Source organism: Thalassophryne amazonica, chromosome 10 (genome assembly GCF_902500255.1).
Source record: "Thalassophryne amazonica chromosome 10, fThaAma1.1, whole genome shotgun sequence".
Classification (NCBI taxonomy): domain Eukaryota; kingdom Metazoa; phylum Chordata; class Actinopteri; order Batrachoidiformes; family Batrachoididae; genus Thalassophryne; species Thalassophryne amazonica.
This window is the reverse complement of record NC_047112.1, coordinates 101916069-101938132: the sequence shown is the minus strand read 5'-3', so window position 1 is coordinate 101938132 and position 22064 is coordinate 101916069. Positions and strand designations below refer to the sequence as shown.

General features: G+C 39.9%; 1 protein-coding gene across 2 annotated transcripts; it reads left to right on the top strand.

Moving 5' to 3' along the window:
• The first annotated feature begins 471 nt into the window (after positions 1-471).
• On the top strand, positions 472-21231 carry cnga3a (cyclic nucleotide gated channel subunit alpha 3a). Of its 2 annotated transcripts, XM_034180641.1 has the most exons (8): positions 472-577; positions 10839-10928; positions 14488-14652; positions 18129-18188; positions 18676-18789; positions 19068-19169; positions 19244-19350; positions 19434-21231. In XM_034180641.1, exons 1-8 carry the CDS (start codon positions 492-494, stop codon positions 20828-20830), a joined length of 2121 nt encoding a protein of 706 aa, XP_034036532.1. In that variant the 5' UTR covers positions 472-491; the 3' UTR covers positions 20831-21231. The 2 variants fall into 2 exon arrangements, with proteins under 2 accessions (XP_034036532.1, XP_034036531.1); XM_034180640.1 differs by lacking the exons at positions 18129-18188; positions 18676-18789.
• The last annotated feature ends 833 nt before the right edge of the window (positions 21232-22064 follow it).

Here is a 22064-nt window from a genome sequence, read left to right as displayed (position 1 = left end):
TCAGCCTGGCTACAGTGCTGAAAAGAAACCTGGGGTTGTTCTTATTTTCTTCAATTAGTGATGAGTAGTAAGATGTCCTAGCTTTATGGAGGGCTTTTTTTTATAGAGCAACAGACTCTTTTTCCAGGCTAAGTAGGCTAAATAACGTATTGGTTCAAGCAGTCATTTGTTAATTTGAATTGCTGACTTGAGTGAAAAGTCCTATTTAAACAAAGTTTGTTTCAGGTCAGGTCAGCTCTGGGATTATGCAATAAGACTACATGTTGCTGCATCCACCACACTATGGATTTACCTTCTGTTCTGGATGGCAACAGCCGTTCATGCAGCAGTCATTTCAGGCAGCATACACAGTCTAATACGATTTTCCATGACGACACAAGTCCCAGTATGTTGAGCGTCTTTGAGTGTAATTTCTTAATTGTAAAATGTTTGAATTATTGTCACTCTGTGTTTATTTACATGCATGAAGCAGGTCAGCAGCAGAAGTGAACATGGCAACAGTCTGTTCAACCAGACAGAGGTTGTCAACCCTCACACCTGACGATGAGCTCTCCGTCATCGAAAATGGAGACAGTAGGTCTGTGAGCACCACAAAATGTCTGATATGATGGTGTATGTATTCAGCTACTGTTGGAGTAGTTTTGAAGTTTCCCTTGTAACTTACACACTTGCCTCTTGGTACTAGGCAGGTGATCTCCAGGAGCAGGGTTGCCGACTGCTGATTTACATCAATCATTAAGTAATACAAACAGTCTGGAGTAGGCTGTTCATGTGAATTGAGTGACTGTGCAAGGAGACTTAGTGAGTGAAGCCACCAAGACACACTGACAACTCTGATTTAAAGGGTTCTGAGGTTGTGATTGGGGAAACTTTTTGTCCAGTACTGTCTGTTGCATTTCCAGTTATACAGCCTGGTGGACTGGCTCAGAGAAGGATTTTCTTTAAAAGATGTGAAATTTCAGCTACAGCTTGCTAGAAGGCACATGGATTTGAGCATAGACATGATATGTTGTAGTTATTTCTAAGTAACCACCACCATGTTGCTTATAGTTCTACTAATATAAGCAAGAAAGAGGTTGGTTGTTGTTGGTATCCCACAGCAACCTATACTCAAGGTTCTTGAAATGGGGCAATATCTCCACATGGTGGACATTTACCATAAATGCAGGTACCGTTGTGTTCATCTTAGCAGTGTGCTTAAAAAAGTGAGTAAAGCTCAAAATCCTTATAATAGCTTTTATTTCAACACATGCAAATGCATTGGGAACACTGTACATTCTATTCCAACTCTAAACATGAAGACAAATTATTACTTTACAGAAAGTGAAGAAAAAGGAGTATTAGGCTGTTTTTAAAAACTGCAATGCTTGAATTTTTCTTTACAAGCTCAAATATTTACTGCATGAACTGAAAAATGGTCAAAGATTTAGCTTTCCTGTGAATCACTGAATTAATATTTAGTTCTGTGACCACTGTTTATGAGAAATGCTTTACATCTGTGTTGCATGGAGTCGACCAACTTCTGGCGTATTCCAGCCCATTCCACAGTTCCTCTGCATTTGTTGGTTTTGCCTCAGAAACAACATTTTTTATGTCAGCCCACAAGTTTCTATAAGTCTTGGGTTTGGGCTGGCCACTCCATAATGTTCATCTTGTTGGCCGGGAACCAAGATGCGGTTCACTTGCTGGTGTTTAGGGTCATCGTATTGTTGAAATGGCCATTTCAAGGGCATTTCCCCTTCAGCATATGGGAGCATGACCTCTGTATTTTGATGTATTCAAACTGATCCATAATCCATGGTATGCGATCAATAGGCCCGACACCATAGTATGAGAAACATCCCCATATCATGATGCTTGGTCCACCATGTGTCAATGTCTTCATATGTGTAATGGGCTTGAATTAAGTTTTGGGGGGCATCTGACAAACATCTTTGGCTCCTTGACCCAAAAAGAATATTCTTGCTTTCATCAGTCCACAAAATGTTGCACCATTTCTCTTTAGGCCAGTCAATGTGTTCTTTGGCAAATTGTAACCTCTTCAGCACGTGTTTTTTTTCAACAATGGGACTTTGTGGGGGCTTCTTGCCCATATCTTAGCTTCACACAGGGGTCTTCTAATTGTTGCAGTACTCACAGGTAACTTTAGATCACCCTGGAGCTGATCATTGACCAAGTCTTTGCCATTCTGGCTATTCTTCGATCCATTCAAATAGCGTTTTTCCATTTTCTTCTACATCTTTCTGATTTTGCTTGTCGTTTCAAAGCATTTGAGATCATTGTAGCAGAGTAGCATATCATTTCCTGCACTGCTTTATATGTATATATGGGTGATTCTTAGACTACGGGCACTTATTATGTCCTTTGATCATATTGTATGAAAAACAGAAAAAAGGGGAAATTTCACACTTTTATAGTTATCTTTACAATGAAAATGTGTTAAGAAACTTGTTCTAGTAGTCTATGATGACTTTTCACCTTTTCTTAGCATCATTATATGCAAATATTGCCGTTTTGTGCTTGTCCCACACCCAGACTTTTGATCTTCAATGATAAAAATGAATGGTAAAGAAATGTTTTTTCTAATGTTTTAAAATATCTCTGAATAAAATATCAGTAAAATAATCAAAACATAATTGGGGTATTCAATGTCATACAACTGTTGTGATTTTTTTTAAACAAAATGTAGTTGTCCCACACTATCAGGTTCAGGTAACTTTATTTGTACCCGTAGGTAGATTTGGCTTGCAGCAAACAGAAAACAGAAAAAAGGCGTCCGTGTTAGTCAACACAACAACAACAATAAAAAACACTAAAAATACTAACAAAGAACATACACAAAACAAGTTAAACACCACCAAGGACTCAACCTTAAAACCACTAAAAAGATGGTCAGCTTAAAACTAGTGTGCAAAGGGCAAATAAATAAGTATATAAATATCTAAATATAACCATATGCAAACCTACTAAGATTTGTTCAGTTGCACAATTGCTGCTGGGACAAAACTAGCGTTTTGTTCTACACCTTGGGACTCTAAACCTACGGCCAGAAGGTAAAAGCTGAAATTCATTAGCCAGGGGGTGGGAGTCATCAACTGTAATGCAGTTGGTTATCCGCTGTAATTGTTTAGTGTACAGGGACTCTAAACTCAGCTGCAATTCACCAATCAACCGACTGGACCATTTAATGATCTGACTCAGTCTGTTCCTATCCTTCAATGTCAAACTGCCAAACCATGCCACCAAAGAAAAAGCTAAAACAGATTCAATAAAAGCACGATAAAATAGTGTTAACATGGTTCGGCCAATGTGAAAATACGACAGTTTCCTGAGACAGAACAAGCGCTCATGTCCCTTCCTACACACCGCCTCACAGTTTGCCTCAAACTTCAGCGAGTCATCAATAATAGTCCCAAGGTATTTATAAGTTTTCACAATTCCAACTGGTTGACCATTCATTGTTGTGTTGCCAGGTGTGCTACCATTCTTCCTAAAATCAATGACCATATCTTTAGTTTTAGATATATTAATCTGAAGATATGAGTCCTCACACCATTTAACAAAATGGTCAACTACAAGACCATGGCTACTCTCGTTATCCTGCAGCAGACTGACAATCACTGTATCATCCGCGTATTTTAAAATAAACCTGTTTTTAAAAGTGCTCTGACACATACTGGTATAGAGAATAAATAACAGAGGTGAGAGCACACACCCTTGTGGTGAGACAGTAGAAGAACAGAGTGTTTGATAAAATCCCGTTCACTCTAACTTTCTGTGTTCTGTTTGTTAAAAAGTCTAAAATCCAACCCACGAGATTATTACTTAATTTAAAATGTTCTAAAAGCCTTTGGGTTAAAATACAGGGTTGAATTGTATTAAAAGCTGAAGAGAAGTCAACAAATAAAAGCCGGGCATGACACCCGCTGCCCTCCAAATTCCTGAGAAGCAGATTAAGCAAAGTGAGTGTGGCGTCCTCCACTCCTCTATTAGGCCTGTAAGCAAATTGTAACGGATCGAGTGCATGCATAGTATTTTTTAGCATTACCGACCGTACCAATTTCTCAAAAATCTTCATCAAAATTGATGTTAGAGCAACAGGCCTAAAATCATTCAAGGATGTAGGATTACTAGATTTAGGAACTGGGACCACAACAGCATCTTTCCACACTTTGGGGACATGCTGTGTTTCCAAGGACCAGTTAAAAATATAATAAAAAACTGGATATTATCTGGACCATGACTCTTATTTACCTTTGTGCTAAGAAAAGCTTTTTCTATATCCCACTGGTGAAGGGAGAAGTGTTGAGAGTCACGGAGCCTGAGACCAAGTTCCTGAGTTTCCTTACTAAAATCAGATATGTTAAAACGATTAAAAAAACAATTAAGAGCATTAGCTAGTTCAATATCTGAGTTGAAGCCATTTAAAGTAATATTTGTGCTGCTTTCCATATTTTGGAGGCCTGCAATGGCCTTCATACTAGACCAAGCTGACCCAAGATTATGAGCAGCCATCCTCTTCTCCAACTCAGACTTATAGGTCTGTTTTGCTTTAAGAATCTCTATTTTAAGCTCTTTGGTAACTAAAAGAAGGTCCGAATCTACTCCCTTTTTGAAGGCCTCCTTTTTCTTTATACAAGATTTCACTGATTTAGTTTCTTACAGGGAACAATCATGTCTCTACAAAAAGTGACATAAGAACATATAACATCAGTGAGTTCATCCAGGTTATCAGAGGACTGCTTAAACATGTCCCAGTCAGTACAGTCAAAACATTCCTGCAAACAATGCTCAGAATCAGCAGTCCAAACTTTAACCTCCTTGGTTTGTACTTTTCCAGTCTTGTAGGTTGGCAGAAGATGCACACAGTTATGATCTGCAAAACCCAACGGAGGATGAGGGAGTGATTTAAAAGCGTCTTTAATTGACCCATAACATAAATCCAAAGTCTTGCCACGCCTGGTTGGGCAGGTAACATATTGATAGAAGTTTGTTAGGGTTTTTCCCAAGGAGACTTGATTAAAATCTCCCAAAATAAAATTCGGGGCATCAGGTGAAATGGACTGCAATTTTTGAACAACATTAGAAACAGTACTAGAAGCACAGGAAGCATTTGCCTTTGGGTGAATGTATAGTACTGTTATAAAAAGTTGTGGGAATTCACGAGGCAGATAAAAAGGACGCAATGACACAGATAAAAGTTCAACATCTGGTGTGCAGATTTTCTCTCTGACAGTCACAGAGGTGCAGTATCGTTTGTTGACATACAAACATACCCCACCTCCTTGCGTTTTTCCCGTCACTTCAGTCTGACGATCAAGACGAAGCGGCGCTCCAAAACCATCGATGAGCAGATCGGTGTCTCGGTCTTCCTCAGTAAGCCATGTCTCCGTAAAGGCCATGACACAAGTGTTCCTGAAGTCCTTTTGAAAGTGGACATTTCCTTGAAGTTCATCCATTTTATTTCTCAGGGACTGAACATTTCCCATAATCAGGACAGGCAAGGGGATCCTGGTAAGCTGCTGTTTACGCACACGCAGCCTCACACCACCTCGTCTCCCCCGCTTTCTCCTCTTCTTATTTATCGAATCACCTTTGTTAAAAACCAGATAATTAAAATCCCTCGGAATAAATTCTGGTAATATAACATCCGTAACGCGGTTCAGACTGACACAGTTCAACTGCATTAACACATCTCTGGAATAAGTATGACGTGTCCCTGTCGGATTGACAGCTCTGGTGAGATCCCTCACAAACAGGGTACACAATAAAAGCCACAATGCAACAAAATAAAGCGGATCCATTTCCGTTGGCAGCAGAATAGTCCTTCACACAGCAATTGCCGTAATTTCCACAACACTGTAATGTCCCTTTAAACAGTTTGTATGAAAGATTGTTTGGGTAGTTTCTATGGAGATAAACAGTGACATCAGAGCACATGTATATAGCGCCAAATCACAACAAACAGTTGCCCCAAGGCGCTTTATATTGTAAGGCAATGGTGTGGTGGAAATTACATTTACAAGGCCAATAGTGCCCGTAGTTAAAGAATCACCCATATGTTTATGTACATGCTCCAATCAACTTTTTAATCAAAGTACACTGTTCTTCTGAACAATGCGTGGAACGACCTATTTTACTCAGCTTTTCACAGAGAAATGCACAACAACCAGCATGTACATTTGGTGCCTTCAGCCTTAAAGAAGTGCCACCTGTAAGGGTGGAATAAGAGTCACAGGAAGAAAAATGTAGAAGCTGCTATTTTTTGAACAGCCTAATGTTACCTTTTCTTCACTTTCTGTAAAGTTATAACAAATTTGATAAATTTTTCTTCATCTTTTGATTTGGAATAGAATGTGCAGTGTTCCCAACGCATTTGCATGTATTTTATTATTTGTAGTATTTTAAGCTTTATTCACTGTTAAACACACTGCTATTATTTTGAACACAACTCTACAACAGCATTTTGCCAAGAGCACTAGTATCATATATACAGAAATAGATGGACATAAGTCATTATGAAAGTAACAGGTTGTGTCAGCACCACTACAACCCCTGGCAAAAATTATGGAATCACCGGTCTCGGAGGATGTTCATTCAGTTGTTTAATTTTGTAGAAAAACAGCAGATCACAGACATGACACAAAACTAAAGTCATTTCAAATGGCAACTTTCTGGCTCAATTGGATTAAGATCCAGACTATTTGCAGGCCATGATATTGACCCTATGTGTCTTTTTGCAAGGAATGTTTTCACAGTTTTTGCTCTATGGCAAGATGCATTATCATCTTGAAAAATTATTTCATCATCCCCAAACATCCTTTCAATTGATGGGATAAGAAAAGTGTCCAAAATATCAACGTAAACTTGTGCATTTATTGATGTAATGACAGCCATCTCCCCAGTGCCTTTACCTGACATGCAGCCCCATATCATCAATGACTGTGGAAATTTACATGTTCTCTTCAGGCAGTCATCTTTATAAATCTCATTGGAACGGCACCAAACAAAAGTTCCAGCATCATCACCTTGCCCAATGCAGATTCGAGATTCATCACTGAATATGACTTTCATCCAGTCATCCACAGTCCACGATTGCTTTTCCTTAGCCCATTGTAACCTTGTTTTTTTTCTGTTTAGGTGTTAATGATGGCTTTCGTTTAACTTTTCTGTGTGTAAATCCCATTTCCTTTAGACGGTTTCTTACAGTATGGTCACAGACGTTGACTCCAGTTTCCTCCCATTCGTTCCTCATTTGTTTTGTTGTGCATTTTCGATTTTTGAGACATATTGCTTTAAGTTTTCTGTCTTGACGCTTTGATGTCTTCCTTGGTCTACCATTATGTTTGCCTTTAACAACCTTCCCATGTTTGTATTTGGTCCAGAGTTTAGACACAGCTGACTGAAAACAACCAACATCTTTTGCAACATTGCGTGATGATTTACCCTCTTAAGAGTTTGATAATCCTCTCCTTTGTTTCAAATGACATCTCTCGTGTTGGAGCCATGATTCATGTCAGTCCACTTGGTGTAACAGCTCTCAAAGGTATGATCACTCCTTTTTAGATGCAGACTAACGAGCAGATCTGATTTGATGCAGATGTTAGTTTTGGGGATGAAAATTTACAGGGTGATTCCATAATTTATTCCTCAGAATTGAGTGAGTCCATATTTTTTTCCCTCTGCTTGATCTAAAAAAGTAACCATTACTGACTGCCACAATTTTTTTTCCTGATTTCTTATAGTGTTTCTTAAAGCCAGAAAGTTGCCATTTGAAATGACTTTAGTTTTGTGTCATGTCTGTGATCTGCTTTTTTTCTACAAAATTAAACAACTGAATTAACATCCTCCGAGGCTGGTGATTCCATAATTATTGCCAGGGGTTGTATTTGTTGGAGTTCTTTGCAAACCCAGCACTGCGCATCCATATGAATGTCTGTATCTGTGTTTTCATTGTGTATGCAACATTCTGACTATGTGTATTGAGATGAAATCTGGTACACAAAGTCACCTCATCAAGACCTGGGACAGGTTCAAATGTGGTCACTACACTAAAACCGCAGACAATTTGTTTGTTTGAGTTTATTTTGGAGCTTCTCTAATCCACACAGGGTCAAAATTATACCTACAGGTTAAAATACAGTAGTGTTCAGAATAATAGTAGTGCTATGTGACTAAAAGGATTAATCCAGGTTTTGAGTATATTTCTTATTGTTACATGGGAAACAAGGTACCAGTAGATTCAGTAGATTCTCACAAATCCAACAAGACAAAGCATTCATGATATGCACACTCTTAAGGCTATCAAATCGGGCCATTAGTAAAAAAAAAAGTAGAAAAGGGGGTGTTCACAATAATAGTAGCATCTGCTGTTGATGCTACAAACTCAAAACTATGTTTAAACTGCTTTTTTTTTTTTTAGCAATTCTGTGAATCACTAAACTCATATTTAGTTGTATAACCACAGTTTTTCATGATTTCTTCACATCTGTGAGGCATTAATTTTGTTGGTTTGGAACCAAGAATTTGCTCGTTTACTAGTGTGCTTGGGGTCATTGTCTTGTTGAAACACCCATTTCAAGGGCATGTCCTCTTCAGCATAAAGCAACATGACCTCTTCAAGTATTTTGACATATCCAAACTGATCCATGATACCTGGTATGCGATATATAGGCCCAACACCATAGTAGGAGAAACATGCCCATATCATGATGCTTGCACCACCATGCTTCACTGTCTTCACTGTGGACTGTGTCTTGAATTCAGAGTTTGGGGGTCCTCACACAAACTGTCTGCAGCCCTTGGACCCAAAAAGAAGAATTTTACTCTCATCAGTCCACAAAATATTCCTCCATTTCTCTTTAGGCCAGTTCATGTGTTCTTTGGCAAATTGTAACCTCTTCTGCACATGTCTTTTATTTAACAGAGGGACTTTGCGGGGGATTCTTGCAAATAAATTAGCTTCACACAGGCGTCTTCTAACTGTCACAGCACTTACAGGTAACTCCAGACTGCTGTCTTTGATCATCCTGGAGCTGATCAATGGGTGAGCCTTTGCCATTCTGGTAATTCTTCTATCCATTTTGATGGTTGTTTTCTGTTTTCTTCCACGCGTCTTTTTTTTTTTTTTTTGTCCATTTTAAAGCATTGGAGATCATTGTAGATGAACAGCCTATAATTTTTGCACCTGCGTATAAGTTTTCCCCTCTCCAATCAACTTTTTATTCACACTACACTGTTCTTCTGAACAATGTCTTGTATGTCCCATTTTCCTCAGGCTTTCAAAGAGAAAAGCATGTTCAACAGGTGGTGGCTTCATCCTTAAATAGGGGACACCTGATTCACATCTGTTTGTTCCACAAAATTGCCAAACTCACTGACCGAATGCCACACTACTATTATTGTGAACACCCCCTTTTCTACTTTTTTTTTTTACTAATAGCCCAATTTCATAGCCTTAAGAGTGTGCATATCATGAATGCTTGGTATTGTTGGATTTGTGAGAATCTACTGAATCTACTGGTACCTTGTTTCCCATGTAACAATAAGAAATATACTCAAAACCTGGATTATTCTTTTTAGTCACATAGCACTACTATTATTCGGAACACTACTGTATGTACACACGTTCACTTAAATCTTTCAATAAGTGATGCCAAAGGTTTTACAATGCCTTTTAATGTGACAAGGCAAAGGCTTATTAACTCAGTGTTAGTGATCATTACTGACTACAACTGGTAGTTTCTCTTTGCCAAAATAAAATAAAAAAGATGTTTGTCAACGCTCATTGGACTGACCAATACTCAACTGCACTCAACAATGGGAAAGTCCAGTGAACTCAGTGAAGATCTAAGAAGGAGAATTGTAGATTTACATCAGTTGGGAAGGTCTCTTGGAGTCACTTCTAAACAACTGCAGCTTCCATGAACATTATTTCAAACAACTAGGGAAGTACAAGTTACTCGGCTGTGTCACCACTTTGCCAAGGTCTGGAAGAAGACCCAAACTGTCACCCTCAAATGAGAGGAAAATATTAGGATGTTCAGGAACAACCACCAATGCTCAGGCCCGCCATGAACTGGAAACTGCTGGAACGCAAGTTAGCTTCTGGAGCAGCCTTCCCAAAGCTCTGACCTCAATCCTGTTGAACATTTGTAGACAACTTTTAAAACCAACCAATTTACATGAACTCTACCAATTCTGCCAAAGAGTGGTCAAATATTCAGCCAGAATTATGCCAGAAGTTTGTTGATGGCTTCCATCTGGTCAAGGTGCAGCTTTGGTCATTAAACAAAATATTAGTGGGGCTTTATGTACAGTATATATTGGAGCCTGTATGTATAATTTTGACCCTGTGTGGATTAGAGATCCCAAATACATTCAAACTTGTGCACCCAATTCTTGTTTTTTTTAAGTCATTAATGATATATGCTGTACAATCCACTCTGGCAAAAGAACAGCTCAAATAAATTATTACAAGCCACAAATTACAATGATACTCCTGCCCATGATGAGTGGATGCAAACTTCGGACCACAACTGTACACACCGGCCCAGCATGCCTCGAGGCCAATGTAAGAAAATCAAATTTGTGGAAAACAAATGGAAAAGTGCTGTTTTTTTTGATCAGTCATAGCCCTCTGTTACAGATGACTATCCAAGCTTGTCATGAACATGAAACGTTGAGACCTGAATCACAGCCGGTTTCAGACTGCACTTTATGATTGTTTTCTTTTGGCCAAGGTGAAGTTTGTTTCACTGCTGCAGCTGGACAGCACAATTAGCATTTCTGGTTATTTTAACACAATGTTCCCTTAAACACCTTTTCTTCCCTTTCAGAACTTTTTGTGAAGACAACACTATGAGAGCCACCATCCGACCATCAGAGAGCCACACAGATTCATTTACAGGTGCCGGGGCAGTGGCCAGGTATGATACTGTAGTAACACCTTCAGTTTGTTCAGGTGTAAATTCTCAAAACCATAAATTACAGATGAGTTTTAGGTTAGAGCCAGGGAAGTAGGAACAAATAAATGGCAAACAGAAGTTACATTTTTTTTTAAATGAAAGTTAGATAATTAGACATTAGATATCTTAGTCTAATTCAAGTTAGACAGAGATAATTTGCATGCACACAGAGATCATTTGTGAGGGCGCAGTTAATATCTACGTGTGTGAAATAATATAATACACCCAAATGCATTTTTTTATGCGAGTGTGGTTTTGGCACCTATCCAACACCATAAAATCTAATTTCTGGGTCTGTTAGTGAAGCGTAGGGCTAGTGGTTGGTTATCACCTTAGTATTTTCTCTGCTCTCCTCTCGATTTAATGTTGATGAATTACACCTTAGGTGTGGTTTTTCCAGCTGACTGATTCTGCTCTTTTTCTCTCTGTCCGAGGTGCAAAGGAAACTGTGCTGGGGGGCGTCTGTAGACAACGGGATGCTGGACTGACAATGAGATACCATGCCTGAAACTGATGCAGCAGATGTTTTGAATTCCCATTTTTTGTTTCTTCAGCTCTGTAAAACTTTGTAAAAACCTTGTAACTGTTAGAATAGCTTAAGCTTTCCTTACAACTGTTGCCTGTCTGCTTGGTCTAGGGTAAGGTTAGACCTTACTTGTGTGAAGCGCCTTGAGGCAGCTTTGTTGTGATTTGGCACAATATAAATGTAATAAATGGAATTGAATTAAAATACCCTTGGCTGTATGAGCATAAAAATAGGAACCAATGTGACCTTTGACCTATTAAAATGGGTCAAGATTAGCCATCTTTGAACTTGTCTAAGGTCTGTGTTCCAAGAATGCTCCCTGTGAATTTGAAGACCCTGGCAGTAATAGGAATGGACTTATGCTGTCGGCTGCATGAGCATAACAATAGGAAACGGAATGTGACCTTTCGATCTCTTAATATAGATCAAGGTTAGCCATCTTTGAACTTGCTCAAGGTCTGTGTCCCAAGAATGCTCCCTGTGAATTTGAAGACCCTGGCAGTAATAGGACTAGACTTTGCTGAGCACAGACAGATGGACGCGAGGCCTTTGCACTACCCATTGGTCATATTTTGGCCTTGGGTTTTATCACCCAAGTCGTATACTGAACATTGATTACAAATTGTTTACATCCATAATTTCTGAAAGAACTGAACACTTTCTTTCTGAATTAATAGATGAAGATTAGACTGGGTTTATGAAAGGAAGACAAACATAATATCAGGCAAACAGAACAGACTGATAAACAAGACCTAATATAACTGCAGCCCTGGTCAGTCTTGACATGGAAAAGGCATTTGGTAAGGTAAGCTGGGCTTTTCTATATAGAGTACTAGAGCGACTGGGTTTTAATGACCAATTTATTAAATGCATACAATCTCTATATAGTGATCCATCTGCCAGAATTATGATCAATGGCCATCTGACTGGTAGTTTTAAACTGTGTAGAGACACTCACCAGGGCTGCTGCTTTAGCTCCACTGTCAAGCAGCAAGCATGACATGGCACAAACAGGAGGTGGTCACAAATGCAGACTCTCGAAAGCAGGTGTAGGATTTTTCAAAGGGTTTTATCCAGGAAACACAAGCAATAGTACGGTACACAAGTAGGCGGTCAGCAAGGCAGAGGTACAGAGGATCGACGGGCAGAGGTCATACAGCGAGCAAGGTTCAAAATCACAGGCCAGCAGAGCTCATGGGCAGTGAAAAGCAAGGTCAAAAAACAAGGGGGGGAGGGTGTCAAACACTGACAGGCAATAGAATAAGTGCTTGACAAGGCTATGAAACAAGGCTGGAATGCAGACAAAAAGGTCAAATGAACTGGCAGAGAACATAGGACAAGCAGGGTTTAAATACACTGGTGGTAATCAGGGAAAATTAGACACAGGTGTGGAGAATATACGGGAAGGGGGTGCGGCTGGATGAATCAAAGATGAGGGAAGACAGGAGGCAAGAGAGTGCAGTAAGACAGAGCAGAAAGAATTACAATAAAGATGAGGGAAGCTGGTGCAAGATAGTGCAGTTTGACAAATACAAAGTGAATAGGACCTGACAAGAAGATGAACCTAAAACCACAGTGATCAAAATAAAATACCAAAGCCAAAGATGAACAAAACCCAAGTCCTAATAAATAAGAAATAAAATAAGATGACCCAGCACAAATGAACAAAGAATTAAACCAGGAAACAAATGTAAGAGCTAAAAAGAGCAAAAAAAAAAGAAAAAAAAAAAAAGAGTAAAACTAAACTAGAATGGAACTTGCATGTGGCAAAAGTATAGTAAACAGATAATGTACTGGGTGTGACATCTGGACAGTGTAAAGAAACCAAGGAGGAGACTTGGGTGGTTGAATGAAGACACCCAGGAAAGCATAAGGAGAAAGAGGTTGGCGTAAACGTTTTGGGATAGTGGGAGAGATGAAGAAAGTAGACAGGAGTACAAGGAGATGCGGCGTAAGGCGAAAAGAGAAGTGGTAAAATCTAAGGAAAAGACATATTGCGAGCTGTACAAGTTGAATAGTAAGGAAGGAGAAAAGGATTAGTCAGACAAAGGGACAGAACTAGAAAGGATGTGCAGCAGGTTAGGGTAATAAAAGCTGCAGATGGTAATGTGCTGACAAGCGAGGAGAGTGTGTTGAGAAGGTGTAGGGACTATTTTGAGGAGCTGATGAATGAAGAAAATGAGAGAGGGAAAAGGCTGGATGATGTGGCAAGAGTAAGGAAGTACAAGAGATTGGTAAAAATTAAGTGAGGGCAGCTATGAAGAGGATGAAGAGTGGAAAGGCAGTTGGTCCAGATGACATTCCAGTGGAGGCATGGAAATGTTGAGGAGAGATGGCAGTGAAGTTTCTAACCACATTGTTTAATAAAACTTTGGAAAGTGAGAGGATGCCCGAGGAGTGGAGATGAAGTGTGCTGGATTCTGTTTTTAAGAACAAGGGTGATGTGCAGAGCTGCAGTAACTACAGAGGCATAAAGCTGACAGGCACAGCAAGACGGAAGAATATCTGCAAGAGTGAAGGGGAAAGTTAACAAGACAGTACTAGTGAGTAGTATGTTGTACGGCTTAGAAACGGTGGCACTAACAAAAAGGCAGGAGGCAGATCTGAAGATGTTGCAATTCTCTTTGGGAGTGACGAGAATGGACAGGATTAGGAATGAACATATCAGAGGGACAGCTCAGGTGGGACATTTGGAGACAAAGTCGGAGAGGCGAGATTGAGATGGTTTGGACATGTCTAGGTTATATATAGGGAGAAGGATGCTGAAGATGGAACCACCAGGCAGGAGAAGAGGGAGGCCACAGAGGAGGTTCATGGATGTGTTGAGGGAGGACATGCAGATGGTTGGTGACACAGGAAGAGACAGAGGACAGGGTGAGATGGAAATGACTGATCTGCTGTGGCGACGCCTAACGGGAGCAGCCGAAAGAGGAAGTAGTTGTATTTTTTAAGTTTTCATGACTAGACATGTTTTCCTGGTTGCTGACCCTCTAGGCTCTCCCACTTCATCCTTATGCTGCGGAACTGGTCATCTCACAGAATAAACCCAGAAGAACAGAGGCGCGATTCGTTCCTGGAGCGCTTCAGGGGCTCTGAGCTCAAAGATATCTCCAGCCAAGGCAGTGCTGCTGGTCACAGTGATGTGTCCCGCAAGAAGAGGTGAGATGTGCTGAGTGCACATGAACACACTTCACTATGACAGATATGAGCTTCTTTTGATGTATAATATAAGCTGCAGACATCATGCATCTATTATAATTTAAACTTTACTGTAATCAAATCTGAGGTACTGAGATGAAATTGAGCCACATAATTATCCAAACCTGGATGTGTACAAATTATTTTCTAAAAAATGTAGACCCGGACTGAAAAATGAAAAATCATCTGAAAAAGGGCCAAAACTCACACGGTGTAAAACCCAGCTCAAGTACTGAACGTCTGACACCAGTAGATCATATTTTTGACACAGGTTATATCAGACGGTTATCTAATTACAACTTGGCTTTTTTTTTTTTGAAAATGCCTTTTTTTTTTTACAAATAAAAAAATGGAATGTTTTACAGAAGCACATTTATCTGTAAACACCAACACACAACACACCTCACATTAACGTGTTGGCTTACATAATGTATGACTTAAACCAATCAGTGTTTAGCCGAGGCACATTTTACCCAGAATCCTTTGTGATCTGTCTGTGCTTGTTACAGAACTTCAGAATTAGTGCATTATTCAACATTAAAAGATATGTTATATTTTAACTTTGTACAAATGACAGAATTTACATTAATGGAGTTATTCTATCAGTATTCATTTTATTTATTCACCAAACCATAACTCAGCATTGCTTTATAATCCAAGACCTCCTCCACCTCACGGCATCATTGCGATTGAGCAGAGAGGTGAGCTTCATAGCTCTCCCCAGCTTCTGTTTGTGCTGGAAGCCATGTAATAAACAGAAGCTTCCAACAGGGGGCAGGACTTTCAAAGACAGAACTGCTGACTCATTGTTTGGGTCTGTTGTTGCTTTTGATGCCTCCAAAAACGATTGTGGTGTTAAAACTCAAAATCAGCTTGTTAGTAGTTGCAAGTGTACCAGAGACAATACTGGAATTTATTGGTTATCTCTAACTTCCGATACATTTTTGGGTGGTTTATCGCTTTATCTTTGTCAAAGATAACTTTTAAGTTACCTGATTATCTGTTGTTATCGAAGTAAATTTTTTGGTTATCTGTGCCCACCACTGCATACATCTGACTGAAAATGCGGTGCACCAGAGCACAACCAGAATGAAGAAACACACACAAACAAGCACTGTGCATTGCATATGGATGAGGCAAAATTTGATTGACAGATATCTTTGACATTATTATGGTCATCAGTAAATCCTTACAGATATCTACAATTAGGGAATAATCCTGTTGAGTTTGATGATTTTCGGTCATTCATGTCGTTATACAGTCGCAAATTGAGCCGTTAAAAAGGAGTTTTATGGTAAACCGGATATTTGCGACCATAATCCAGCATGAACATCTGCAAATCAGACACAAGGGGGTTAATCCCATTCTATTCCAATTCCATCGTTTGCACGGTTTATTTTTCTTTAAGTAATTTGCTTACCTTTGAGCCGCATCAGCGTCGCTCCAACAGCTTCCAGGGTGCAGAGTAATCCACCAAATGTGAAAATCCATCAAATTCATCAAATGTGAAACGGAAATTCTGTATCAGAATCCACATTAATACTTCTGTATGGTATCTTAAATTCACCCATTTCGGCATCGTCGTTGGTACGCAACTTTTTCTCACTATCAGCTGACAGCGCCATTATTGACATCTGTGTAGCAGCGCGAGTGTCCCATCAGGGCACAGAGTAATACATCCAAATGTGAAATGGTTGAATATTTTGCATGGTTACCCCGATATTATATGATTAAGCAATCAGATTTGCGGGAAAAAATGTAATTACATTAGAATTGAATTTATACATGTTGAAAAAGTATTGTGACATGACTATTCTGTATATATTCTTATGCCGCATTCACACCGCATGCCACGTGACGCCACAAATTCGCATCCCTCGCCTGGCGATGGACCCGCTACCATCACCTGGTGTGTCACTCTGCTTGAACCGCGTTTACACCAGACGCCACGTGACGCCACAAATTCATCATTTGCTGCAGGAGCTGCATTTGGATGATGGCCGCTTTCAGCGGAACTTCCACCTCTCCTGGACCCAGTTTGAGGACCTCCTGTCCCATTCATGCGCGCACATGTGAACAATTTTTAAAAAACTGGCTGCTGCTGCAGTGTTGCTGCTCGCTCTCCCCTCAAACTCTGTAATTGTGTTATAAACCAGTCACCATTTGTTTTATTATACATCTGTGTAGTTAATAAAATTATCTTCATGGGCGATCTGTTCGCATGCGCACGTGAAAAAAAAACTGGCTGCTGCCACTGCTGCGGTGCTGCTGCTTGCTCTCCCCTCCATTGCTGTCATAATTGTGTTATAAACCAGTTTGCCATTTGTTTTATTATACATCTGTGTAGTTAATAAATAAAATAATCTTCACGGACGTATTGTGTGGCTTGAACTTTTGTGGAGCCACAACGTGTCCTTCCATAGGGATTACATGGCAACCTGTCGCCACCGTCGCTCACGTGTTGTCCAGTGTGAACGTGGCATATGTACTGTGGCACCAGTGTTTGAAGCGGGAGAGTAGTAAATTGTGTAGCTACAGTGTGATCATCATCCTAATGACCACTGTGCCTCTGTCACAGAGGTTATATTTTCAACAAGGTTTGTGTGTCTGTTAGCAGGATTATTCACAAGGTTTGTAGCTAATCCTCACAAAATGCAGTGAAAAGATCGACCTAACAACAGGAAGAATCCTTTATAAATTTGATCTGTAGATTGGTTAAGTTCAAAAACAAATCCATTGATCCTGATGAAACCTGGCAGTCCAGCATATCCCATGACCGACATTACGTCACATTTCATGGAAAAGGATCCAGAATCCATTATCCATTTGGATAACTGTGATGTAATTTCCAGTGGTGTTGTTAATCCCACTGCAGAATTCAAGAACTGTTTGACTTTGGCAGAACTGTACACATTCAAAGTGCTTTATTTGGTATCTCCACTAACCAACACAAGCTGTGTTGTGGCTGTGCGTTTGAAGGCAACATACCACGTGTTGGATTGTGATCACATATTGTGTAGAGATGGTTGTTGGATAAGGGAAGAGTTGGTTAAATTTTGTTCGGAATCTGTATGTCTCCAGTTTTTTCCTTTTAATTTTTGTAAACATTGTAGGATTCTTTAACATTCTTGCCTCATGACAAAACAGAGGGGAAAGTCCAAATTATAACTGCCCTCCTCTCGGAATGCCTTTCTCTTTGAACTGTTGTTCCACCTTCAAGTGAATTCACATCACTGCCTGTGGGATTTATCCCCGACAGCCACGGCTTCATATGTCCACAGTGCTTTGTATGAATCTATATCATGAGTAATAAACAATTCCTCTGAGTAGGCTCAGCTTTACATGGTCAGTACTGGATTTAAAAAAAAAAAAAAGAAGCTAAATCAATGGCTTTTGTGGGATCACTGTGAAACAAAAATCTCTTTTTTCCCCCAAAGTCTTGCCTGTAAGTGGCCACTTGCCAACTTCAACTTGAATAATTGCAACAACACAGACGAGTAAGTGAATATGAAAGAGTAGAAGTAGGATTTTAGAGTCTCACCTATAGATTATATGGCTATTCCCATATACTGTAAATACCGTCTTTTAACAGGTTCAACCAATGATGCTTTTCAATTGTCCCCGTGCTCCCTTCCTGTTTTCTCCTGACAGAAAAACCACAGTTCAGTTTTTCTTAAAAGCTCTGGCGTGGGTTGTACTGACTGAGCCTTTTACACAGTTTAGTATTGTGAGATTTGGTAAGCAGTTTTGACAATTGCAAACAGTAAATGTTAATAAAAATAGACATGGAGATGCAGCTATGTTATGCTGCCACCTGCTGGATTAGTGTACGACCTGCACCAGATCTTCCAACAAAGAAAATAAAACTCGCATTTCCGTTAGGCCCCTATAATATGTAGTCCAGTAGTACCTCCCCTTTCTCATTTCCTTATAGACATCCTGAATCCATTTCATCAACCTCCAAACTAAATTTGTGATCTGTAGAAAGAAAGAGGACAAAAAAGAGGAGATTAAAAAAGATGAGAAAAAGGAAGAGAAAAAAGATGAGAAGAAGGAAGAGAAGGATAAGAAGGATGACAAAAAGAAAGAGGAGCCCTCGTAAGTACTCACAGGTCACAAACAGATGGGTGACAAATTGCAGGAAAACCCTGAAGAAACTCCAGTAGACTTCCAGAGATTTGAAGAATCAATGCCAAGGTGCACTCAAGGTGTTGTGGCAGCCCAACACCTTATTAAAAGGCTTTAAGCTGTTTTTTTTCCTTTAATTTGTCACACGTCTGTTCACTGTGCACGAGACTGATCCATTCTTGGCTATTAATTATGTAAAGAAAAATTACCTCTTTCAAGAATCTCAATTGCTGTTGCATTGTTTTTAGGAAAGAGACCTGGTGTATGGACCCGGCCTCTGATCTGTACTACAGATGGCTCAGCATCATTGCAAGCCCAGTATTTTACAACCTGCTGATGATCGTGACGAGGTACCGTCACCTCACCATGCTGCACAGCCTCTTGACTCAGTCACAGACTGTAACATTTTCCTTTCACCCTTTAGAGCCTGTTTTAATGAACTCCAGGAGTCTTATACAAAACTCTGGATATTCCTGGACTATACTTCAGACTTTTTATACTACACAGACACTTTTGTCAGATCAAGGACAGGTCAGAACCCCACTCTACGTGCTGTAGAATCATTTTGTGTTAAACTTTGGTTGCTAATTAGTTTTTTGTTTTGTTTTGTTCAGGTTACCTGGAACAAGGCCTGCTGGTAAAAGATGCCAAGAAGCTGAGAATTCATTACACGGCAACATCGCATTTTAAATATGATGTAATTTCAATGATACCTACTGATATTTTGTTTCTGAAATTTGGATATAACAACCCAGAATTCAGATTTAATCGTCTTTGTAAAATATCAAGACTTTTTGAGTTCTTTGAGCGGACAGAAACCAGAACCAGCTTCCCAAACATGTTCCGGATCAGTAATCTTGTACTTTACATCCTTATTATTATCCATTGGAATGCCTGTATGTTCTTTGCCCTTTCTAAAACTATCGGGTTTGGATCAGACACTTGGGTGTATCCTAATATCAGCCATCCAGAGTACGGCCGATTGGCGAGAAAGTACATCTACTCGCTGTACTGGTCTACACTGACCCTCACTACCATTGGAGAGACTCCCGCTCCAGTCAAGGATGTTGAATTCCTTTTTGTCATTGCTGACTTCCTAACTGGTGTGCTAATTTTCGCCAGTATTGTCGGTAACGTCGGTGCCATGATCTCCAATATGAATGCCTCTCGGGCCGAGTTCCAGGCAAAGATAGACTCCATAAAGCAGTACATGCAATTTCGAAAAGTCACCAAAGACCTAGAGGCCAGAGTGATCAAGTGGTTTGACTACCTATGGACTGAAAAGAAAACCTGTGATGAGAAGGAGGTTTTGAAGACCCTCCCTGACAAGCTCAAGGCTGAAATTGCCATCAATGTCCATCTGGATACGCTGAAAAAAGTGCGTATTTTTCAGGATTGTGAAGCTGGTCTGCTGATTGAATTGGTGCTGAAGCTGCAGCCGCAGGTTTTCAGTCCTGGAGATTACATCTGCAAGAAGGGGGACATCGGCAGGGAGATGTACATCATCAAGGAAGGGAAACTAGCTGTGGTGGCCGATGATGGAGTTACTCAGTTTGTGGTTTTAAGCGATGGTGCATACTTTGGGGAAATCAGTATTTTAGGTATCAAAGGTAGTAAGGCAGGCAACAGGAGAACAGCCAACATCAGAAGTGTTGGTTACTCTGACCTCTTTGCCTTGTCCAAAGATGACCTGATGGAGGCGCTCACTGAATATCCCGATGCCAAGAAGGCTCTGGAGGAGAAGGGGAAAGCCATCCTGATGAAAGACAACCTGATTGATGAGGCAGTGGCTAACGCTGGATCTGACCCCAAAGACCTGCAGGAGAAGATCACCAAAATCCAAGACAACCTGGATACCATGCAGACCAAGCTTGCCCAGCTGATGGCAGAGTTCAGCTCGAGCCAGACAAGGATGAAGCAGAGGGTCACTCAGATGGAGGAGAAAGTGAAGTCTATACAACCAGAGGACTTGACTGAAGTGATGGCTGATAAAGACAAAAAAGTCCAGTGATGTACCAGAAGACTTTCTGAAAAATGTAAGGATGTTTCTGTAAGAATGGCAGAGCAACAATTTTTTTTTTCCATGAGCCGTGTTTGTATCTATTTATACATGTTTATTATCGTCATAAACGTCTCAAACTGTGTATACTAATGTGTGCATACTTGTTGAAAAAAAAGCACTTTTTACAGCTTTAGTATACTGAAGAATGTTTTCATGAGTTTTGATATTTTCACACACTTCAAGATGTAATTCTCAAGTATTGTGGTGTGTACCAAAAGAAACACCTGCAATTCAGAAATTGTAATCCATATTTCATCTGTAAATATTAAACCCAAACACAAAATTTGTTTTAAAATTTAATACCTGCAAATATGAGCTTAGAAAGTAAACCTGCTACAAAATATATAGACAAGAAAAACCAACAAAAAAATTCATACAGTGGGGTAACAAAGTATTTAGTCAGTCCCTGATTGTGCAAGTTCTCCTACTTAGAAAGATGAGAGAGGTCTGTAATTTTCATCATAGGTACATTTCAACTATGAGAGACAAAATGAGAAAAAAAAATCCAGGAAATCACATTGTAGGATTTTTAAAGAATTTATTTGTAAATTATGGTGGAAAATAAGTATTTGGTCACCCACAAACAAGCAAGATTTCTGGCTCTCACAGACCTGTAACTTCTTCTTTAAGAAGCTCTTCTGTCCTCCACCTGTTACCTGTATTAATGGCACCTGTTTGAAGTCGTTATCTGTATAAAAGACACCTGTCCACAGCCTCAAACAATCAGACTCCAAACTCAACCATGGCCAAGACCAAAGAGCTGTCGAAGGACACCAGGAAGAAAACTGTAGATGTGCATCAGGCTGGGAAGAGTGAATCTACAATAGTCAAGCAGGTTGGTGTGAATAAATCAACTGTGGGAGCAATTGTAAGAAAATGGAAGATATACAAGACCACTAATAATCTCCCTCGATCTGGGGCTCCATGCAAGATGTCATCCCGTGGGATCAAAATGATCATGAGAACGGTGAACAAAAATCCCAGAACTACACGGAGGGACCTGATGAATGACCTGCAGAGCTGGGACCAAAGTAACAAAGGCTACACACTACGCAGAGAGGGACTCAAATCCTGCAGTGCCAGGCGTGTCCCCCTGCTTAAGCCATCCAGGCCAATCTGAAGTTTGCCAGAGAGCATATGGATGATCCAGAAGAGGATTGGGAGAATATCACTTGGTCAGATG